Here is a 19946-nt window from a genome sequence, read left to right on the forward strand (position 1 = left end):
GTTCACTAGTGTGTCCACCTCGGCAACATCTCCCACCAGACATGTTCTCATCTTCTTTTCAAGAGTGTGCTGAATCAACACTTGACTTTGATAAAGAGGTTCCACACCTTCTCTTTCTCCTTCTGTTCTCTCCATTGCACTTGTGCTTGTTGTTGACTCTTTTCCTATTGCCTATGTCATAGACTTAGAAATAAAAAATGCAACACCTCTATGTGAGTATAGTGATGTTTCATATATGTTGAAAATAATATAAAAACGGTATATTAGGCTAAGGTTATATTAGGCCTAGTCACAACGCTATTCTGTTCCATTCTATTCATAAATAACTGGAATTTTATTGTTTTAGTATCAAAATGCCTATTGCTCACTCACCCAATGAAACATTAAAACGTTGTCAACCATTGGAAATTAGAGCAAACAAAGTATTGTGTGCGATGTGTCCCCACTTGGGAATGGAATCCAAATATTTTCTTGTTAACTTAAATAGAACAAATAGTCCAATGCGTCATGTTCTATATGCGTCATCCATAATAATGGAATATGGCTCAGAACTGATATTCTGCTTAGACTACTCACAATCGTGTAAATGCACGCATGAATCAAAGGGGGATAATCGAAACCAATCCTAACTGAAACATATATTACTTGCCTGCTGCAAGCGGTCCGAACTCAATAGCCTAGTTTATGTAGTCACGGTGTGTTGGGCACTATCTGCATGAGTGGCCCACTCAGAATAAAACAATTAAAAGCGGACCGATAGCTAAGGTTATTGATAAAAAAGTATTTTTTCTTCATTCATTTTATTGTGCTTGTGTGCTCTCCAAAAACTGATGTGGGGCCACGTGTCTTGGTCCTAGGCCGAGACAGTAAAGAGTGGTTAAGCAGACGCTGAAGTCACATTCATGCGTAATGGGGAACTCAATCGCGTTGCTTCACGTTGCCAGTCGGAACTAATTTAACAACACATTCGAATTGCCGTTTGGGTTTACAAGGCAGTTGACTATCACTGCATGTTACTGTGAACATTAGATAAAAGCTATAATATTAGAACTACAAATCGTTAATAATGGACGACCAAGGGTGTCCGCGATGCAAAACTACGAAATACAGAAACCCATCTCTAAAACTTATGGTCAACGTCTGCGGTCACACACTGTAAGTAGCTTCGTCAAACTTTTTGTTATCCAGCTATGGCTAACGTTAACGTTGCAGCTTGTCTTTGACAGTTGTGTGCTGTATTTTGTAGGACACTTATCAATAAAATAAAATGTACTATTGATATGTGACTCTGACTCATATCCTTCATACTGAATAGAGCAGGATACCGTGCTGTTGTATTTCAGGCTTTTCTTGACGTGTATGAACATAAACATATTGACTATTGAAAGCTACATATATTAAATAGTCATGTTGGCTTTAATGTTGTCGTCAACAAAGCGATGTTTGTATAACTCATAACATGTATTTTGTGGTTGTTGCAGATGCGAGAGCTGCGTGGAGATGCTTTTTGTGCGTGGCTCAGGGAATTGTGTTCAGTGTGATACACCGCTTAGGAAGAGCAATTTCCGCGTACAGCTGTTCGAGGATCCAGCGATTGACAAAGAGGTGGAAATCCGCAAGAAAGTTCTGAAGATGTAAATGCATATACATATGTAGTAAATTGGATACTTTTAATTGTTTCAGTCACCTACTATAGAGTGAGAAGTCAGTTTAAAAACTGCAATGTAATTTATGTTTTTCTGCCTCTTCTATAAGATACAACAAAAGAGAATTTGACTTCCCAAGCCTCAGAGAGTACAATGACTATCTGGAACAGGTGGAAGAGATTGGTGAGTGTGTCTAATTTGTTTATGGCTAACATGACTTGTTTGTGCATAACAGGTAGACTTTATTCTTAAGGATAGGCTACGTGTAGGTAACCACTGTTTTTCAATTAGCCATTCTGCATCTTTGAGTGGCCTATGCAAGTATCTTTGATGTAAACGGCAGGAACCTATTGACTTTCAAGCCTGTGCTCATCACAGAGAAGGAGGTGCTTATTATTGAATTCTGTGTGTATTTAGTATTTAATCTGACCAATAACATTGATCTGGAGAGGACTCGGCAGATAATGGAACAGTACCAAAGAGAGAACAGAGATGTCATCCAGCGCAACAAAGTAAAGCTGGTGAGTATATGACTAATGTGTTTTAGCTAAATCAGTGCTTTTGCATACGTGTCTTCATGCCAGTGAACTAGGTGCACATCTTGATGGTAGAGGGAACAAATATCCCGAAGGCTCCCACAAATTGGTTTTCCACTGACTATTGTATCCAACATGGTGGACTTGAGTGCAATGGAGGAACCAATGTTCTGCTCTTTGTCTTGCTCCTCTTACCTCAGACTCGTGAGCAGGAGGAGCTGGAGGAGCTGCTGCTGCTGGAGCAGAAAAGTACAGAGGAGAGGAGACTGGAGCTGCTGGAGGAGGAGAAGAGGCAGCTCCAGGCCAAGAGGAAGAACAAGCAGGCCTTGCTGGACGAGCTGGTGAGACTGCAGATACACGGATCTAGAGGCAGATATCATCTCTCCTCCAGCTCTAGATGTCTTTCTCACAGCACACAAATATAGATAATTGTTTCACACAAAAATAGCTACAATTAGAACAATTTCTGCAGCGGGTTCAGCTCAGGCACTGGGGACCATTGTGTGAGGATAGTCAGCAGCTGATGTTGATAAAGAACCTCCCATCACATAACAAGAGCAACCTCTCTGAGTTAGTAATGTCATGCACATCCTACAAGACCAGCGAGAGACTGCATGCATTCAGATGCTTATTCAAATTCAAATGCTCTCTTATGCCCTGGGTCTGTAGGAGAGCTCCCAGCTGCCCGCGTGTGTCTTGCTGGCTCAGCACAAGGACAGAGCGACACAGCTGGAGCGGCAGATCGAGAAACAGAAGCAGGCCGTCAAAACCACCATCTTTTCCACGGGCATCCCAATGGTGAGTTGAATTTCTGCACGCTTTCAGTCCAACTGACCTAAACTGGCATATTTGGAACATCTATGGTTGCCATCTACTCAAAGATGACTTTAGTATTTAGCGTTAGCCTAGAAAATATGGGTTGGTGTTGCAATAACATGTAGGAATTGTTATTGTAACACAGCTTACAAACAGAAATTAACCCCCCTCCTTAGGGTCAGACGGTGTCACTACAGCCTGTGCCAGAGATCCGGGAGGTTCTGTATCACTACCAGCCTCTGTTCATTGCCACACACGGGCCCCCAGTACCTGAGCTGGACCAACTGCAGAGACTTGGGTAAGACTCCCTTCCCTGTCTGGCTGCTGTCGTTGTTGGGGTGTGAAAAGAGTACTGTGGACGAGAGGCACAAAGGGAAGAGGCAATGCCATTGTTTAGGGTTTACAAATGAAAAATATTCAGTGGTATTTAGGGCTGTCACTTTCGTGAAAAAATCCTGTTCGATTTTTGAGACATACGTGTTCATTGAATCGATTGTAAAATCGATTTTTTATGTCTAAAGACGTTTCCATTTTCAACGCCAAATATAGGCCAATCCACAAACAACTGCATTAGGATGAGCGTAAAGAGGGCTTTGTAGGCGCCAAGCCAGCAATATTTCTGATATATTGGCGTGAAGTTTCGTGCACAATGACAAACAGAAGTGCAACATTCTCGAAAACCAGTAAGCCGAGTGGACTGCCATTACATCAGTGACATGACTGCAGGCTTCAACGTAGCTGTGTCTGTGTTTACGATTAGAAATGTTGCCTAATTTCGCCTACGTAGAACTCGATTGCACAATTTGCGTAGCCTACCGCTTTGTTCTTCTCCATAGTTTGATATACCAAAAATCCGAAGTACTTCCACATCGAACTCCAAGTTATTAGGGGCCTATTACTCGTCTCTCTACATGTCGCACAGGTTGATTGCGTTGTCCTCCATTTTTTGGCAGCACAGCAGCTGATTGAAACAGCTGTTCCCGGTGCGTAAAATTGGTGGGAATTTTCTTTTTAGCTTTCGCAATGCTTTCTGCACTTCGGAATTCTTTTATATTTGGTTAAAATCGATTCCCTATTTTAGTTTTCGAAACTTGTGTTGTTTGGTCCAATCGATTGTGCAATCGATTTTCGAACGTAAAGTGATAGCCCTAGTGGTATTGGTTTCACTTCCAGCGATCACTCTGTAAAAAGCTTAACCAATCAGTCAATTAAGTTTGCTCTTTCCATGATGGTAGAGTGCCTCTTGTATGCAAGTGTGACAAAAATAAGCCTCTTTTGTTTGGAATTGTGTCTGAATAGCACTCATTTGATAAGCAGAAGAGGGTTTAACCTGGCCCTTGTGCCCTATAACATGTTGGAAACCACCAAATTCAATAACTTGATGAGCTATTCTCATTCATTTGATTACATTCTCACTGAATCTGCTCTCTGCAGGTACCTGAACCATGTGCGAGCAGCATCTCAGCAGGACATGGCTGGGGGCTACTGCTCTGGATTGGCTTGTCATCGTGCTCTTCAGGACGCTTTCAGTGGACTCTACCCCTGATCTGGTCTGATCAGAACCTGTCCCAAGTCTGCACATCAACTTCCGGAGACCAGAGATTGCGCCATAATCCCTAACATCTGATGTAGCTGTCCAAGCCCCACAGGAGCATTCTAGTACTGGAGAGCATTTAGATTGGGATTGGTCTGGTCTACACCTAAAGTCAGCAGATGCTGTAGAGAACCAACTGTTCTCCACTATTCATGTTTGTGCACACCACCCTTTTGGAGTCTTGTGTTGATGCAAGGTGTGAAGTTTGCTAGAAATATTTTATAAATAAAGTCCCCAAATCCTTTCCTATCTACAATGGACAATACTTTAACTATTTAGGCATCAACACAGTTGCTTCTTGCATCGTATATGGACTAAAAACAGGACAAAAATGCAAAAATGTCTTTCAATCCTGTCTTCATGTCGGTCTGTGCCCTGGGTTTAGTGAGTGTGTTTTTCCTCAATGATGTGTGTATATATTCCATTAAAATATTTTTACAGACAATTTTAATTTGTTGTTTGGCCAGCTGTCATTGACTGCAGCACAGAGTGGAGAATAGTAATGTAAAATTTTATTAGAAAATTCGTATACGTAAGTGTGCATGTTTCAGTCCAGTTGCTCTTCACATTTCTGTCTCTTAGCAGCTGGTTCATCTGGACTGTCTGTAAACAAAAGAGTGTTACACATGCATCAAATATGTTATGAGTACTGTGTGTCAGATGTGCAAGTATCTCTTTTTCTCACCTGTGTGTGTGCTGTAAAGCACCTCGTGTGGAAGTGTGAATGACACGCACATCATTTCCTTGTTAGGGGCCACGTTTCTGACCATGTGCACAGAGCAGTGTCCCTCTAGCTCAAAACCCAAGTTGGCTGAAGCCCGGGCCACCACATCCTTCTTGGGGTCGTCCTCCTTGGAAAACCCATAGCAGTGCACCTGTGGGAGATTGGACTTTCCAGAAGTCTCTTTGTCAGACTCTGGAACTAAAAGACCTTTGAAGGCATCCAAAAAATCAAGGGCGAGGGCAGGCAAGTTCATCACAAAGTGGACCCCAGCATCACTGGCCAACAAACCAGGCAATCGCTCTCTGACCGGCCCACGGATAAACTCCCTTCCGTCCAGGTTGAAAGTCGTGACCTTTGAGCTGACCTTATTGAGCTGGCAGTTGTGCTTGAGCCAGCGGTGAGACTCTGGGTTGAGGTCGTTGGCCAGGACCGTGCAGCCGCGGCGGGCTGCTGGCACAGCGAAGGGTCCCACACCTGCAAAGACGTCCATCACCAGGTCACCCCGGTTGAGCATGGACACCACTCGCTCATGTTCTGTGCTCAACCGTGGGTTCCAGTACACTTTGGAGAAGTCAAACTCGTACGACACTCCATTCTCACGCACCTGTGGGGAAAATAATTCACATTGTCAATTCTGGAGAAACAGACAATGCATACTTTCAATGTTATGATACACTACCCACAAAAAGTTAGGCATATCTGGCTTTCTGGTGAAATGTAATGTTTCAGTACAGAAAGTACTGACACATTGAACTGTTGGACACTCGCATTCAAATGTTTAGAGATGGTCACATAGCTCACATTAAGTTCACCTGTAAAGGTTATAGTGGATTTTAGGTTCATCCTGAAATTTCACCCGAAAGCTGAATATCCCTGACATTTTGTGAGTGGTGTAGGTACCGGTAGTGATGTGGGTGCACAGTAAAGGCAAACAAATCAAGTCAATGTGTGAATGGACATGACAAGGTGGGCAGCTGACCTTGGCCACCATGTTATTTTCCCCAGCCAGCACCTCCATTTTAAAGTTACGATAGGTGGAGTCAATGGTGTTCGTCTTGTTCACCACACAGGTAATGCCTGGGTTCTTGTCAATGATGACTTGGCCTGAGGAAGGATTTGATCAGAGCACAGAGGTTCATTTAATTAACTGTAGTAGAACAAATCCTGTGGGCTTGCGCCTGTATGTGCATCAGGTGATGACATTACAAATGCAGCTACTAAGGATTGAGAACTGTGCAGATAGCTTGGGTATAAAACCAATTGAAATCAGAGCTCATTTCATAGTGACTCTGAATAACAGTACTTTTAGACAGATTGGGCAGCAGGGCCGGGAACCGCTGTAGCTGAAACGCTCACCTATTAGATTCTGGTGTGGCAGCTGATGATCTCGTAGGTTCAGATGCGCAATGTGTCCGACGCGGCTAAAACCGCTGGCAACATCCTGGCCCTCTGGCAGCACTGCACGCAGAATCTCCTCGGTTTTAAGATTATCGTAGGTCAGTTTCAATTCATGTTGACAAACTTCTTGCGCTACTTCAAGGGCCCTCAGTGCCCCCGCCTCCTCTTCACTGAATGCGTCCGATGAGGTGATCTTTGTCGGGTCTAGCAGGAGCAGTTTATGCTCGCTGTCCTCATTACCGTCCTCATCGACGACACGTTTCAAACCCGGCCTCTGCAATGACACCTTTTTAAGATATTTCATTACTGAGAATACCACTGCCTTTGGTATTCTAATGGCCGGAACAATAATTGTTTGGGCAAAGGCTTCACGGTCAAGACAGGTCATACCCCGGACCGTGGAAGGAGCCCTGTAGAGCCCTTGCTCGAGCGAGGGCTGCTCTTGGCCTTGCATTGGCGTCAGCAGTGTTGTTTTAAATCGGACAAGACTCCTGCCTATTACTAGCTTAGGGCTGCCCCCTCCACCAGAGAGAGGACACAGAATCGATGACAGGTGATGACAACGTTGAGTCTCCAATACCGCGAAAAGCACTTTACATGCACGTCTGTGGAGGTAAATGCGTTTCAGAAAAAGAGCGAAACGTTTAACGTTAATTTGTTGCATGTCATGACAGTGAATAATATCGTTATGAATTTCAACAAGCTACTTGATGTCACTGTTTAACGACACAGTCGTAGACAACCGTGAGACAAAAGAGAATAATATGTATTTTATTATCAACCAACAAGAGATTTCTCACCTTATTATCGCCAGATTCGTGCACATGAGTCGACTTGTGTGAGTACAAATACGTCATCAGTAGTGGACGTCTATTTTCTCATTTGATTGGTTTATGGGTTGAGGGCGTGCCACGAATAGTTCTCCAGGTCATGTGACTTAAACAGAACACAACTTTGGAAAGAAATGTTGCTGTGAAGTATAAAACCGTGGTAACTTTGTGTCTTGGCAATTGATACCTCTGTCTCTGTCTCATTCACAAAACTACCTCTACAGAAGGGCAAAGTAAGAATGAACCGTAACATTAACACGACAGTTCAGAGCGACTACCGTCCTATCGATGGGGACGATGAAGAATCAACTCCTCTGTTGGGACCTGTAAGTTGCATTTTGATTAGCCTATAATTTAACAACGTTGAGTCAATCATTGCATTGGTTCGTTGTGTGTGTGTGTGTGCGTTGATATTGCTCATTTTATTACTGGCTTTCTTGATGATGTTAAACCTTAAAACTATGGAAGCGTATTGCTGCCACACTAAAATAAATAAAAAGGCTCAGTATTATGTAATTACGTGAAAAGTTTCTTGTTATTACAATGTCTTTTTCACGTTTTTACAAGATATTTATCACGTTTTACATGAAATGATCACGTTATTTCAAAATAACGAAACTAAACGAAACAAGGCCACGAGAGCTCATGGCTGGCATAAATGATAACTAGTCGTGTCTATGAACTTGCACCCTGACTGCTATTACACAGTGCTGCTTGATGAATGTTTATTTTTGTGCATGTGTGTATGTGTGTGCAGGCTGTGTGTGTGGTCAATTCCCAGCTGACTGAGGAGCAGCGAAGAGGGATGTGTGTGTATCAGCAGAGAGCGGCTGAAGAGAGGTTCTGTGCAGGATAGCCTGCTCACACAGCCTGATAGTTCTGCTTTATCTTCTTATCAACACAATAAATAAAACTTTCGTTAACTTGACGCAAGAGGGAGAAAGGTCTTTGATAAATATATGCGAATCTTCACGCAATGTGGGTGAATGTATAGAGCGCTCTGGCTCGGTAGCCTGCAGGTCATTGCAGTCATTTCTAAGGCTGTGGGGAAGGGACGCGGGGAGTGAGAAGTGAAGCTCTGCAGTCGCACAGTGCAGGCTGCTGGAGAGCACAGCAAAGAAAATATTCAAACAGCAATAGCATGCGCTTTTTGAGATCACACTGTAATCAGCCCGGCCCCACCGGGAATCCTCCCGACTCTCCCGATTGCCACTCCGCTAGCCTACTGCACACAGGTGCAGACTATTCTGGACAATGCTTGGGTGTTCGCATAGGCTATAGGCCTATAAAATATCATCCACCGTGTTCAATAACGAGAAAATAGAATTTGATTGAGTCGTGTAAACGAGCATATCCTATTCTTGCCTCTTGTTTCGTTTAGTTTCATTATCTTGAATAACGTGATAATTTCATGTAATAACGTGATGTATATCTTGTAAAAACGTAAAAATATCATGTCTTGAAATAACATGATATTTTCACGTTATAACGTGAAAATATCAGTATCATGAAATAACGTGATAATTTCATGTAATAACATGATAAATATCTTGTTAAAACATGAAAAAGATATTGTTATAACAAGGAAGTTTTCACGTAATTACATAATACTGAGCCTTTTTATTTATTTTAGTGTGGCAGCAATGCGCTTCCGTATAAAACACTTAAACCAAGGCAGAATTTATTCTAGCTATGAAGATGAGTTAAGTCCTCACACTGATTTCACAGTTTTCATAAATGCTGATATGCACTTCACCCTTCCACCGAAGACATCACATGTGTGCGAACTGCAGTCATCACTTTTTGTGACAGCATGAGCGTTTTACTCACTAAGAAACACAGCCCCTTCATTTCACCCCTTATAAATGCCTTACTTTTGACCTTAAAACCCTTCTATAATTAAGTAGTTTTTAAGTAGAAATGTGCATAGATTAAGGAAGAAAAACCTACTGAATTTGAATGCATGGTAGAATCGATGTGTCTTGAAATATGATCAGGTCTCTTCTCAGGTGAGAATCACAATGGACTTCGGTGTAGATATGCTATACTGTTTTCATGTGCTTATCATGTGCTACCAATCACTTTGTGTGAGTAAGTGTAACTCTTAACCTTTGAATAGATACAATCCATTAGGTTGATGAAAATCACCAGGCGATCTAGCCTTTGGTTCATGCTAATCCACTCAAAGCTAGGCAGTCTCCTAAATAGGCAATTATGTACAATACAGATATGCACATTCTTTCAATAAAGATTATTTCTGAGTTACTATTCTAACAGAGAAGTAGTGATGGAAGAAGCCTGGAGAGTTTCATTAAGAACATGTCAGGCAGTAGGCTGTAGATCTTTCAGATTTTTTACCACAGATTTATACCCATTCAGCATCTCACCGTGCTCCTATACCCATGTTCTGGCTGTATTCAATTGACATCTGTTTGGTCAGGTAGTGCCCTGCTTGACAGCGCAGAAGAGAAACGAGTAAAACATATTTAGGAAAGTATTTCATTAACACATAGTGTAATATTTTATACCTTAACAAACTCTTACACTGGTAAGCTTGAAACAATCTGCTGCTTTTATCCTTTCGTTATGAACTTATAGCACATTGATGTATTTGTTTGTTTGTTTGTGGTATGATGAATATGTCTGCAATTAAGTTGGACAGGTGCTTTAGTCATTAGTGCGTTGTTTGCATGTGTGAAAAATGGATGGTGTGTGTTGGTATGTTGCAGCGATGTCTTTGAGGTTTGTCTGTTGAATAACATGTGTGAGGTGTGTTTGTGTCTCTGTCACATACGTGTGACCCTTATTGTGCACTGCCAATCATATAACAGCCAAATGACATTTTCTCTCTCTGCTTGTCATTCAGATGCGGGGTGGAAATGCCTCTTTGAAGTCCTCTGTGTTTAACCTGATTAATGCCATTATGGGGAGTGGAATCCTGGGGCTGTCTTTCGCAATGGCCAGCACAGGCATCGTGGGTTTCAGGTGACTACATGCACAGCCCACTGTGGATATACTGCAGCTCTAAGATGCTGATCAGTAACTTTAAATTAATTTGGTCTTGCAACAATTGAAATATGAGTGTCACACTTTGAAATGGCATGATACACACGACTTAGCGAGGTCACACTTTTTTTGAAATTGCAGACAAGTTGTTATTTTTTAACTATCAAAATATGGAACATTCACACACACACACACACACACACACACTATGATTGTGTACACACCACCGATATAATTATGTGTTTTCTCTGTTCTCTGGTACAGTATCCTGCTGCTGGTAGTGGCCAGTTTGGCTGCATATTCAATCCATTTGCTGCTTACTCTATGTGACCAGACAGGTAAAACTCCCTGTATTTTGTGTAACTCTTGACCTTTGGCTTTTAGCCTTGTGCAAACAAAAACAGTGAGGGGAAACATTCAGTATTGATTATTTGCTTCTACATGTTGTGAGGGCAGTAGTGTGGGCATCTGCTTGCAAGGAAATGATAAGACAACTTTGAAAAAAGACATCGGTGAGTGAGTGATCTGTTTTCAGTATTCAATATGCGCTTTCGTTTGTTTTTAGTGTTCAATACTTTTCTTCCTCAGGTGTTACATCCTATGAAGATCTGGGTGGCCGAGCATTTGGGAGGTTTGGTAAAGTTAGTATTATTCCTTGTTTTGAATTTAGCCAAAATAGTCTCAGCAACACCCCCCTAACATCGCCATACAGGGGGTCCTGCTGTAGTTCTAGTGTTCTGCATGTGTATGTAAGTAACCAACTGTGATGATTGCTCACCCACAGATCCTGGTGGCCTGCGCTATTCTTATTCAGAACATTGGAGGTATGTATCCAGGAATATTTAGAATGATATTTGAGATTTTCATAAATGACCAGAAATCTGAATGTTGTGAATGAACTTCTGAATGTTTTTTTTTATGCTCAGCCAAATGATTAGTGAATGTGAGTATTAATGCATTTTTGTTAATGAACTGTGCACAGGGTTGGGTAGTAACGGATTGCATGTAATCTGGATTACGAATCAGATTACAAAAATCAAGTAACTATAATCAGCCCAGATTACAATAAAAAAATTGTGTAATCAGATTACAGTTACATTGTTGGGGATTACCTGATTACATTTTATCATGCAAACAATGCAACTATTTTATGATAGCCTAGCTATCTTTTAATTTGACAAGCTTCGGGCTTGCTGGTTCGATCCCCGACCAGTAGAAAAAATGTGGGCGGGAGAAGTGGTTGAGCACTGCTCTCCCATGCCCACATCCACGGCTGAAAGTGCCCTTGAGTAAGGCACCTAACCCCTCACTGATCCCCGAGCACCGCTGTAGCAGGCAGCTCACTGCTCTGGGTTGGTGTGTGCTTCACCTCACTGTGTGTTCTTTGTGTGCTTCATCTCACTGTGTGTTCACTGTGTGCTCTGTGTGCTTCACTAATTCACGGATTGGGAGACCAAATTTCCCTCACGGGATCAAAAGAGTATCTATACTTACTAACTTATTTACTATTGGGGCAGGTCTCTCGGCACACTGCCTGATATTTTCTTCCTAATCTTAATGTAGCCTCTTGTTTTAGTGTTACCGTTTACTTTGAGAAAGTCAGCAGGTCCCCCTGGTTGAAAAACATCCCAAAGGAATAATTTTCTCACCCCCACAATTGAAATGGACATGGTGTCATTCAATTTCAGGCCATATTCCTAGGTCAAAAAAATCCAGCGAAAGCTAAATTCATTGTCCAGGTGTGCCCTTATAAAGGTTAAGCTGAGTTGTGCATGTTTGGAGAATAGTGATCCATGATCATATCCATGATGACTAAGTGATCCATTTTGGGATGGGGTGAAAATTTCAACCACCAAAACACCACCCCAAAGTGGAGAATAGCTATAAAAATGTTATTCAGACAATGGGACCTGGTGACCTCAAAGTAAATGATAACACTAAAACAAGGGGCTACATTAAGATTTTTTGGGGAAAAGATTAGTTAATTGACACAGGAATGCTTTACTCAGAGCAAAGAGATTTCTTAGATGTAATGAAATAATGAAGAGAAAAATAGAATGAGAATTCTTTCATCAATTCAGTGGTGGTGTCTTTTACTTAAGGGACATATTTATTGAAGTAATCTAAAAGTAATCCTAAAGTAATCAGATTACGTTACATGTTTTTGGTAATCCAACTGATTACGTTACTGATTACAAAAATTGCCATGTAATTTGTAGTCAGTAATGGATTACATTTCAAAGTAATCTGACCCAACCCTGACTGTTACCATATTATAAATAAAAATACATTTTATAGAGTAAAAATGTAAATGTTGGGACTTACAGAAGGTTATTCAGTGAAGATATAGAACTAAAATGTGAAACATTAAAAGGTTGATGCTCAAATACATGTAAGAAATATGATAATATGCAATATGATTGTAAACAACTGTATTCTAAACAATTGTTGTGGAAATAGACAAGGTATGGTTCTATAAATGTGTGTGTGTGTGTGTGTGTGTGTGTGTGTGTGTGTGTGTGTGTGTGTTTGTTTGAGTGTGTGTGTACAAGCTCACTGTAGACAACTGTGTGAATGTGCATTTTACCACAACGACAATGTTGTGACTTACCTCTGAATTCCCTTCCCACAGCTATGTCCTCCTACATGTTCATCCTCAAGTCTGAGTTTCCTGCCGCCATCAGTGGCTTCCTCAGTCCAGATCATGAACGGTAACCCTCATCATGCTCCACAAATCGTTCAGACAAGTTATAACCATCTGGTCTACACATACTGTATATACGTGTAGACTAGTACTAGTCTTATTTCTCACTTCTCTTGTGTCTTGTCTTGTGTCTTGTTAATACTCCAAATGTATTTCATGTTTATTTTTGCCCCCCCTCCCCCTCCCACCTTCTCTCTCTTTTGTCTCTGTAGGGGTGAATGGTATGAGGATGGCACCATTCTTGTCATCCTGGTTACTGTTTGTGTGGTGCTTCCACTGGCCATATTGCCCAAGATTGGTAAGGCTTTGAGGGATCTGTTTTATGTGGAGTCTGTTGGTAGAAGAAAAGGTTTCTGCATGATGTAATATGGGCGTGTTTGCATGTGTCTTGTAACAGGTTTCTTGGGTTATACCAGCAGTCTGGCCTTTTTCTTCATGTTCTTTTTCACAGTGGTGGTAAGTCCACACACACACACACACACACACACACACACACACACACACACACAATTTGGAGTGTGAGCAATTATGAATGGTATATATTCTTTCTTGCAGATTGTAATAAAGAAATGGTCCATACCTTGTCCACTCCCAGTCAATGGAACTCTAAGTTTATATGAGGTTTGTTTGCATGCATACAATATAAACCCACATACATGCCTAAACATATCCATACACACATGGTTTTAAATGTGAACATGCATGTGTGACTGTAGTGGAGAAGGATGGGGCAGAAGTGTGAGTTACTAGTTAACTTAGCCATTTTCAGTGTAATTTAGGTCTAAGTTTAATAGTAACGCCTCTAGCTCCATTGGAATACACTTTTCCAGTTTAACAATTGCAAATGTGGGGTTGGCTGCATCAGGCTAGCATGCAGCCATCTGATAATGAAAGACACCAGAACTCAGTTTCTCAGATCAGTTTCATATGACTGTGTTTTTTTTTCTCCCACAGCTGCCTTCGAATGTGTCAGAATGCACACCAAAACTCTTTGTTTTCAACAGCAAGGTTTGCATGACCTATATGGATTTATGTCCACATTTATATGACATTAATTATCAGTACATGCTTGTTATATTTTTGTTGCTACTGGCACCACATAGATTATCATGCAGACTTTTGAGTAGTTCAAGCAGAAGTGCACAAAAAGGCTCTGAAATCTTTTCATCATTGTCGTAGGGAATAGAGGGCACTGATAAAGGTCTATGAGTTGAAGCTGGTATGACAAATTTTTAGCGTGAGTAAAGGTAGAAAATGAAGGGCAATACTGACTTATTAGATGTCAGAACTAGATATACCGCATAGCGGTAAAAAATATGACCGCCGCTCAGTCCTGCACATTCTCTCTGCCAAAATAAATCACGCATGTCAACCCATCCCATATCTAAGTTTTCTGTGAATATCTTGAGAACTGTAGGGCCTAGGATGACTAAATTATTTTGGTATGTTGGTCTCCAGGGGCCATGTCAATACATCCCATATCCACTCATTTGAGGTGTAGCACCACCTAGTTAAAAATGAAAAGGCAAAAACGAGGCATTGTAATTGCATTATTGATATTACCTGAAATACACAATTAAATGACATGACTTATTGATGTTTTCAAAAATGGATTTATAGTGTTTTGGAAAAGAGCTCTTCATATGCTAGACTATACCCTATTCAAGACTATGCTACCCATATCTGGGAAAGTATGATGTGATCATGCTTGCATATATCTTATGTCAGCCTTTATATCAAGGAACACTGTACAGTACAGTACAGAGGAATGTACAGAGGAATGCTTCATATCCGGTAGTCCGGTAAGGTCTGCTGTTTATTTTTGACATTTGGTTTGCTATGTGTTGAGTGAAGTGTTCGTGAGATATGCAACCAAGAGTAATGGGTGTGGTGATGGACGAAGCACTGTGTGCAGAATGGGAATATGATTAAATGGCATGCATATCCAACGTTAATTTTCTCCCGAACCGTTGATCACAGCACCTAGCCGCTAATATCATTGGAATTCTGTTTCCGCTCTTCCACGTGATAATTGTCTGATTTATGTGTGATAAGTACTCCGTAAGCAATTCAACAGAGAATAATGGGTGTTAATTTGGATGCATTTTGCGTCCATCAACCACATAGCCAGGGGTGGCCAGACTTTATGATGTAGTGGCCACGGCCACCCCAGGCCACCCCTTGGGGGCGCCCCTGACACACTCACACACACACGCATGCAGGCAGCAGGCACACACACACACACAGATAAACACACACACACATGCAGGCAAGGAGGCACACGCACACACATACACACACAGAAAAACACACACACATAAAGACACACACGCACACCCCTTTACCCCACACACACACACACACACACAAGCAAACAATACACAAAAACAAACACACTATGCACACACTCATTTACATACACAAAAGTTGCAAAAGTAGGGGATGCAGTAGGAGATGGAGACAAATTGACAAGCATGATTTATTTTTGTGGAGAGAATGTGCAGGACTGAGCGGTGGTCATATTTTTTACCATTTTACGGTACATCTAGATACCCTAACATTCCTTAAGCTTTGTGTACCTTTTGAAGTGTCTGTTCTGTATTTGTTTCAGGGCGCATATGCTGTCCCTACCATGGCTTTCTCTTTCCTCTGTCACACTGCAATCCTTCCTATCTACTGTGAACTGCAAAGGTGTGTATGCTATCTCTGTTTGTCTGTGTCCATTGATGTGGTTTGTGAGTCATAAAACATTTTCAATTAATTCACTCATTAAAGATTAAAGTCCGGGTTAAGGCAACACCAAAGAGTTTTTTGTACCTTAAAATAATGTTTCCAAAATCGTTTCAGTGGTTCATCAACTCGTAACAGGGTGAACGGCACTTCTGCATTCGCTTCGCGGCCCTCCATCGGCTATAACTGCACTATGTAAGTTTGCAAGATCAGGAAGCGGATCTGTAGTTCGGTGGAATGAGACATAAGAAACTACAAATTTGACTTGCATCTGATGTCGCAATACATCGTACTTTCGTAAAAGCATGCAACATATTCTACCTTGTCTGTGGACATTGTTATTTGCAAAGCCGGCGTTGGATAAACAAATAGTGCGTGCGACAGAGGGAAAAGTTCTTTGGTGTTGCTTTAATGTCAGGTCAAGGGTATAGCCAACTTCTGACTCAACTTTTGGCTCCAGACAGTGTTGTAACAAATCAACAAAAAGTCTTGTCTGATATGACTGCTGAAGTGGAAATGATGTTTGCTGTCTCTGATTCCTTTGCTCAGACCCAATAAGAAGCGAATGCAGTATGTGGTGAATGTCAGCATATCCCTCAGCTTTGTACTATATTTTATCTCTGCCTTATTTGGATACCTCACCTTCTTTGGTATGGCACATTCCTGTTTACCTATCCTTCCTTATAAACACATACACACCAATGAGTCTCTGAGAACAGATTCATATATTGTTATTCGGAGTCCTCACCTTCTGTGGTAGGGCATACTTCAGTTTGTTGGTTTGTTTATTTATTTAAATTTTTATATTTTTTATATTTATATATTTATATTTTTATTTAATGTTCTCTTTCTTTCTATAAAATACAAACACATACATACACACAACTGAGTCTCTGAGGACATATTTATTCATTATTCATATTCATTATATCCTTTCTAATATTTGAGGCACAATCTGTCCATATGTGATTTACTGAGCTGGTCTGTGTAAAACAGATAAGGTGGACTCTGAGCTGCTGCTAGGCTACGATACCTACCTACCACGTGACATCCTGGTGATGCTGGTGCGTCTGGCTATCCTTTTAGCAGTGCTGCTCACCGTGCCTCTCATCCACTTCCCAGTGAGTGTAACACACATTCCTATTTCACACATGCTTACCATTTCCATCACACACACACAAACACACACACACACACACACACACACAGATATATTTCTTTCAATATCCCCCTCTTTCTTTTCTATATTTTGTTGATGATGATGTAATAAAATTGGTGTGTGTGTGTGTGTGTGGCAATGTGCTTTACATAAACAAACGCAAACAGTATTAGCAAATAAAAGCATAAAAGGGCAATAGTCAAAAAATAGTTTGAAAAGTAAAGCTTATAATAAAAACAGAAAACATAAATCACACAAGGTAAAATAATATAATTAAAGAATAATAAAATAAAATAATAAAATTATTTTAATAATAATTAAAAGACAGACTCAGAATTCTCTGTCTCTGTGTGTGTGTGTGTGTGTGTGTGTGTGTGTGTGTGTGTGTGTGTGTTCGGAAGGCTCGGAAGGCTGTACAGATGTTGGTGATGGGGAATCGGCCATTCTCCTGGTTCTCTCACTCCCTCACCACTCTACTGCTTCTCACCATCGTGCTGCTGCTAGCCATATTTGTCCCTGACATCAGGAACGTCTTTGGCGTTATTGGTAAGTCAGGCTGTGGGTGGAGTATTAGCTGTTTGCCATGGGTGCAGTTCAGGGCATTCTTACTAACAAATTCTTACAAGCAGAAGTTTTAACCAAATGGACTTACAACAGTAGAATAATTATTGAGAATATCTGTGGATATTGCAATACTATTGCAGTAGCTTAAATTGTATTAATTCCTAGTAAAAGAACCAATAATGGTAGCAGAATACAGTGTCCTATATTCTTGGATTCTAGTTGTTGAGGTAAAGCTGACAAAGATTAGGGTAAAGGTCAGGGTCTCAGGTGGGGTTGGTTGCTACTCTCTTCAGAATGTCTTTCACGTTAGTGCCTGTGTTTTCATTAGTGTCCGACGAGTGTAACTCTCCTCTGTCCTGCAGGCTCCACCACCTCCACCTGTCTGCTGTTTGTGTTCCCGGGCCTGTTCTCCTTGAGGATGCGCTCCGACCCACTCCTGTCACTACCAGCCATTGGGGTACCACTTATCCTCCTCTGCCATTATGGCTCAGCTTTTCCCTCTCCGCCTCTGATACTGAATCTCTGCTCCTGTTTCTCTGTGTCCGCATGCTCTCCAGTCGCAACCGTTAGTGGCTTTTGGAGGTATTTTATATACTCCTCTTGGTCTAACTTTTTTTACCCTGACTTCTAACCAACTCTTTTTGGATAAATATTTACCTCAGGCTGCAATCTTTACCTTTTCGCATTAACCCTGTCATGCTGGCATGCTAAAGTTAAGTTTATTTTCTGCCATTTTCAGTGTATGTGTTTATAAAATGGGGTAAAGGTGGTTTGGGCTTTGGTCTTAGCTTAGTGAGATTTAGGTGTCTGAATAGGAATGTACAGGATGGGGCCATGGCTAAGCTGCAGTCTCTTTACCTCCTTCACTAACAGTAGGGTGTATTGCAGTTTCGTTGTGTATGTTCCAGCATGGGTGTGTGTGGGTAGACATTGTTTGTATTTCATCGTCCTCTGGTCTGAAATGGGCTGAGTGAGTGATTTACTCAGCATAGTAGGTCGTGGGCAATAAAAATCCTACTTGCTCAAGAATAGCTGATGTGAAGATATTGACAGATTCCCCCTCTACTTATTGTGCCTTATTATTTCTTATGTTCATGTTTTCATGATCGCTATGTAGCCTTAAAAACTTGATTATGTAAGATGAAGTGGTACTCTTACATCAGCTTCCTTCTATGCTCTGTATATTAATTTTCCAGTTTTAATATAACGGTGCTTGCTCATATTTTGTACACCTTTTTATCTTTTGCATTTATCAATATTGACCATAAATTACACCTTAAAATTTCACACAGCCTAAAGCTTAATCCTTATGCACTCTTCAAGCCCTTTATATTTTCTAAAATGTGAAATCACTGTGAATTAGGCTTACAATGATATATATATATATATCTATAAGCTATCAACTAAGTCATCTTAAACATAAACTATAGTCATCTGAACATAAGTTCCAAATCTGAGTTTTCTTTTTTCCATAGGAATTCTATGTTGGTGTGCATGTTTGTGTGTGTATGCTAATGCTATTCTATGCTCTTCTGCAGGCGGTGTGCTTGGTTGTGACTGGAGTGCTTGTTGGGTTGTTGAGTCTAAGCATCATCGTCGTCTTCTGGGCACAGAACTCCTGATGCAATCCCAGCCCCGTCAGGGTAAAACAACCAGTATGCTGTTCTGAGCACACAGAACAGGACCAGTCGACACTCCTCATTATACACGGCTGTTTCTGCACAAGCATGCACATGCGCACACACTAAACTCTGATATTGAATACTGTTTACATATGGACGTTTCTGTGATGAGAAAACAAATTATGAATTTTTGTCTTTTATGATATCATGAATGTTGTGATTTTAATTGATGTTTGATAATTGAAGCAATAATGGATCTAAAAAGGGATCATTTTTATATGTTGATAATTTGTCTTTTGCACGTATTTTCTGAAATACTACAATAAATATTTCACGTACTAATTCAATCATTTTTTTTTTTAAATGAACCATTGATGTTACATTGACATTTTTGTAAGTTCTCTTTCTGACTATGATCTTGACTTTGACTAATGGCATTTAACAAGCTAACGAAGGTTTTTAAGTAAAGTTTTACCATTATATGAATGGAAAAAGTTACATTTATCAAGCAAAAAGCATTGACTTCAGAGTAGCATTTATTGATCTACTATAAGTCAAAAATGGCAACAAGTGAAGACACTACATGATTGTGTTGATACCAACCACAGAAAATATAA

At 40.8% G+C, this 19946-nt stretch overlaps 3 protein-coding genes across 4 annotated transcripts; 2 read left to right on the top strand and 1 right to left on the bottom strand.

Annotated features, from left to right (window-relative positions):
- Positions 1-817: 817 nt before the first annotated feature.
- Positions 818-5043, top strand: mnat1 (MNAT1 component of CDK activating kinase). 2 transcript variants are annotated; one of them, XR_007191824.1, is made up of 9 exons: positions 818-1155; positions 1482-1634; positions 1756-1829; positions 2064-2167; positions 2383-2523; positions 2852-2980; positions 3175-3296; positions 4433-4609; positions 4644-5043. XR_007191824.1 is itself a non-coding variant. In XM_048227673.1 (8 exons), exons 1-8 carry the CDS (start codon positions 1067-1069, stop codon positions 4542-4544), a joined length of 924 nt encoding a protein of 307 aa, XP_048083630.1. In that variant the 5' UTR covers positions 819-1066; the 3' UTR covers positions 4545-5043. The 2 variants fall into 2 exon arrangements, 1 of the variants encoding a protein (XP_048083630.1); XM_048227673.1 differs by having other exon boundaries at positions 819-1155; positions 4433-5043.
- Positions 5044-5063: 20 nt separating this feature from the next.
- Positions 5064-7609, bottom strand: trmt5 (tRNA methyltransferase 5). The gene is made up of 5 exons (XM_048227670.1): positions 7515-7609; positions 6673-7319; positions 6296-6420; positions 5278-5920; positions 5064-5195 (listed from the first exon to the last, which is right to left on the bottom strand). Exons 1-5 carry the CDS (start codon positions 7538-7540, stop codon positions 5140-5142), a joined length of 1497 nt encoding a protein of 498 aa, XP_048083627.1. The 5' UTR covers positions 7541-7609; the 3' UTR covers positions 5064-5139.
- A 13-nt stretch (positions 7610-7622) lies between these two features.
- On the top strand, positions 7623-19676 carry slc38a6 (solute carrier family 38 member 6). The gene is made up of 16 exons (XM_048227672.1): positions 7623-7870; positions 10411-10529; positions 10815-10888; positions 11139-11191; positions 11335-11374; positions 13183-13261; positions 13467-13552; positions 13652-13710; positions 13810-13875; positions 14209-14262; positions 15866-15945; positions 16534-16634; positions 16981-17105; positions 17545-17689; positions 18070-18164; positions 19246-19676. The coding sequence occupies exons 1-16, from the start codon at positions 7784-7786 to the stop codon at positions 19327-19329; spliced, it is 1347 nt and encodes a 448-aa protein (XP_048083629.1). The 5' UTR covers positions 7623-7783; the 3' UTR covers positions 19330-19676.
- The last annotated feature ends 270 nt before the right edge of the window (positions 19677-19946 follow it).

The sequence above is a fragment of the Alosa alosa genome, chromosome 19, assembly GCF_017589495.1.
Source record: "Alosa alosa isolate M-15738 ecotype Scorff River chromosome 19, AALO_Geno_1.1, whole genome shotgun sequence".
NCBI lineage: Eukaryota > Metazoa > Chordata > Actinopteri > Clupeiformes > Clupeidae > Alosa > Alosa alosa.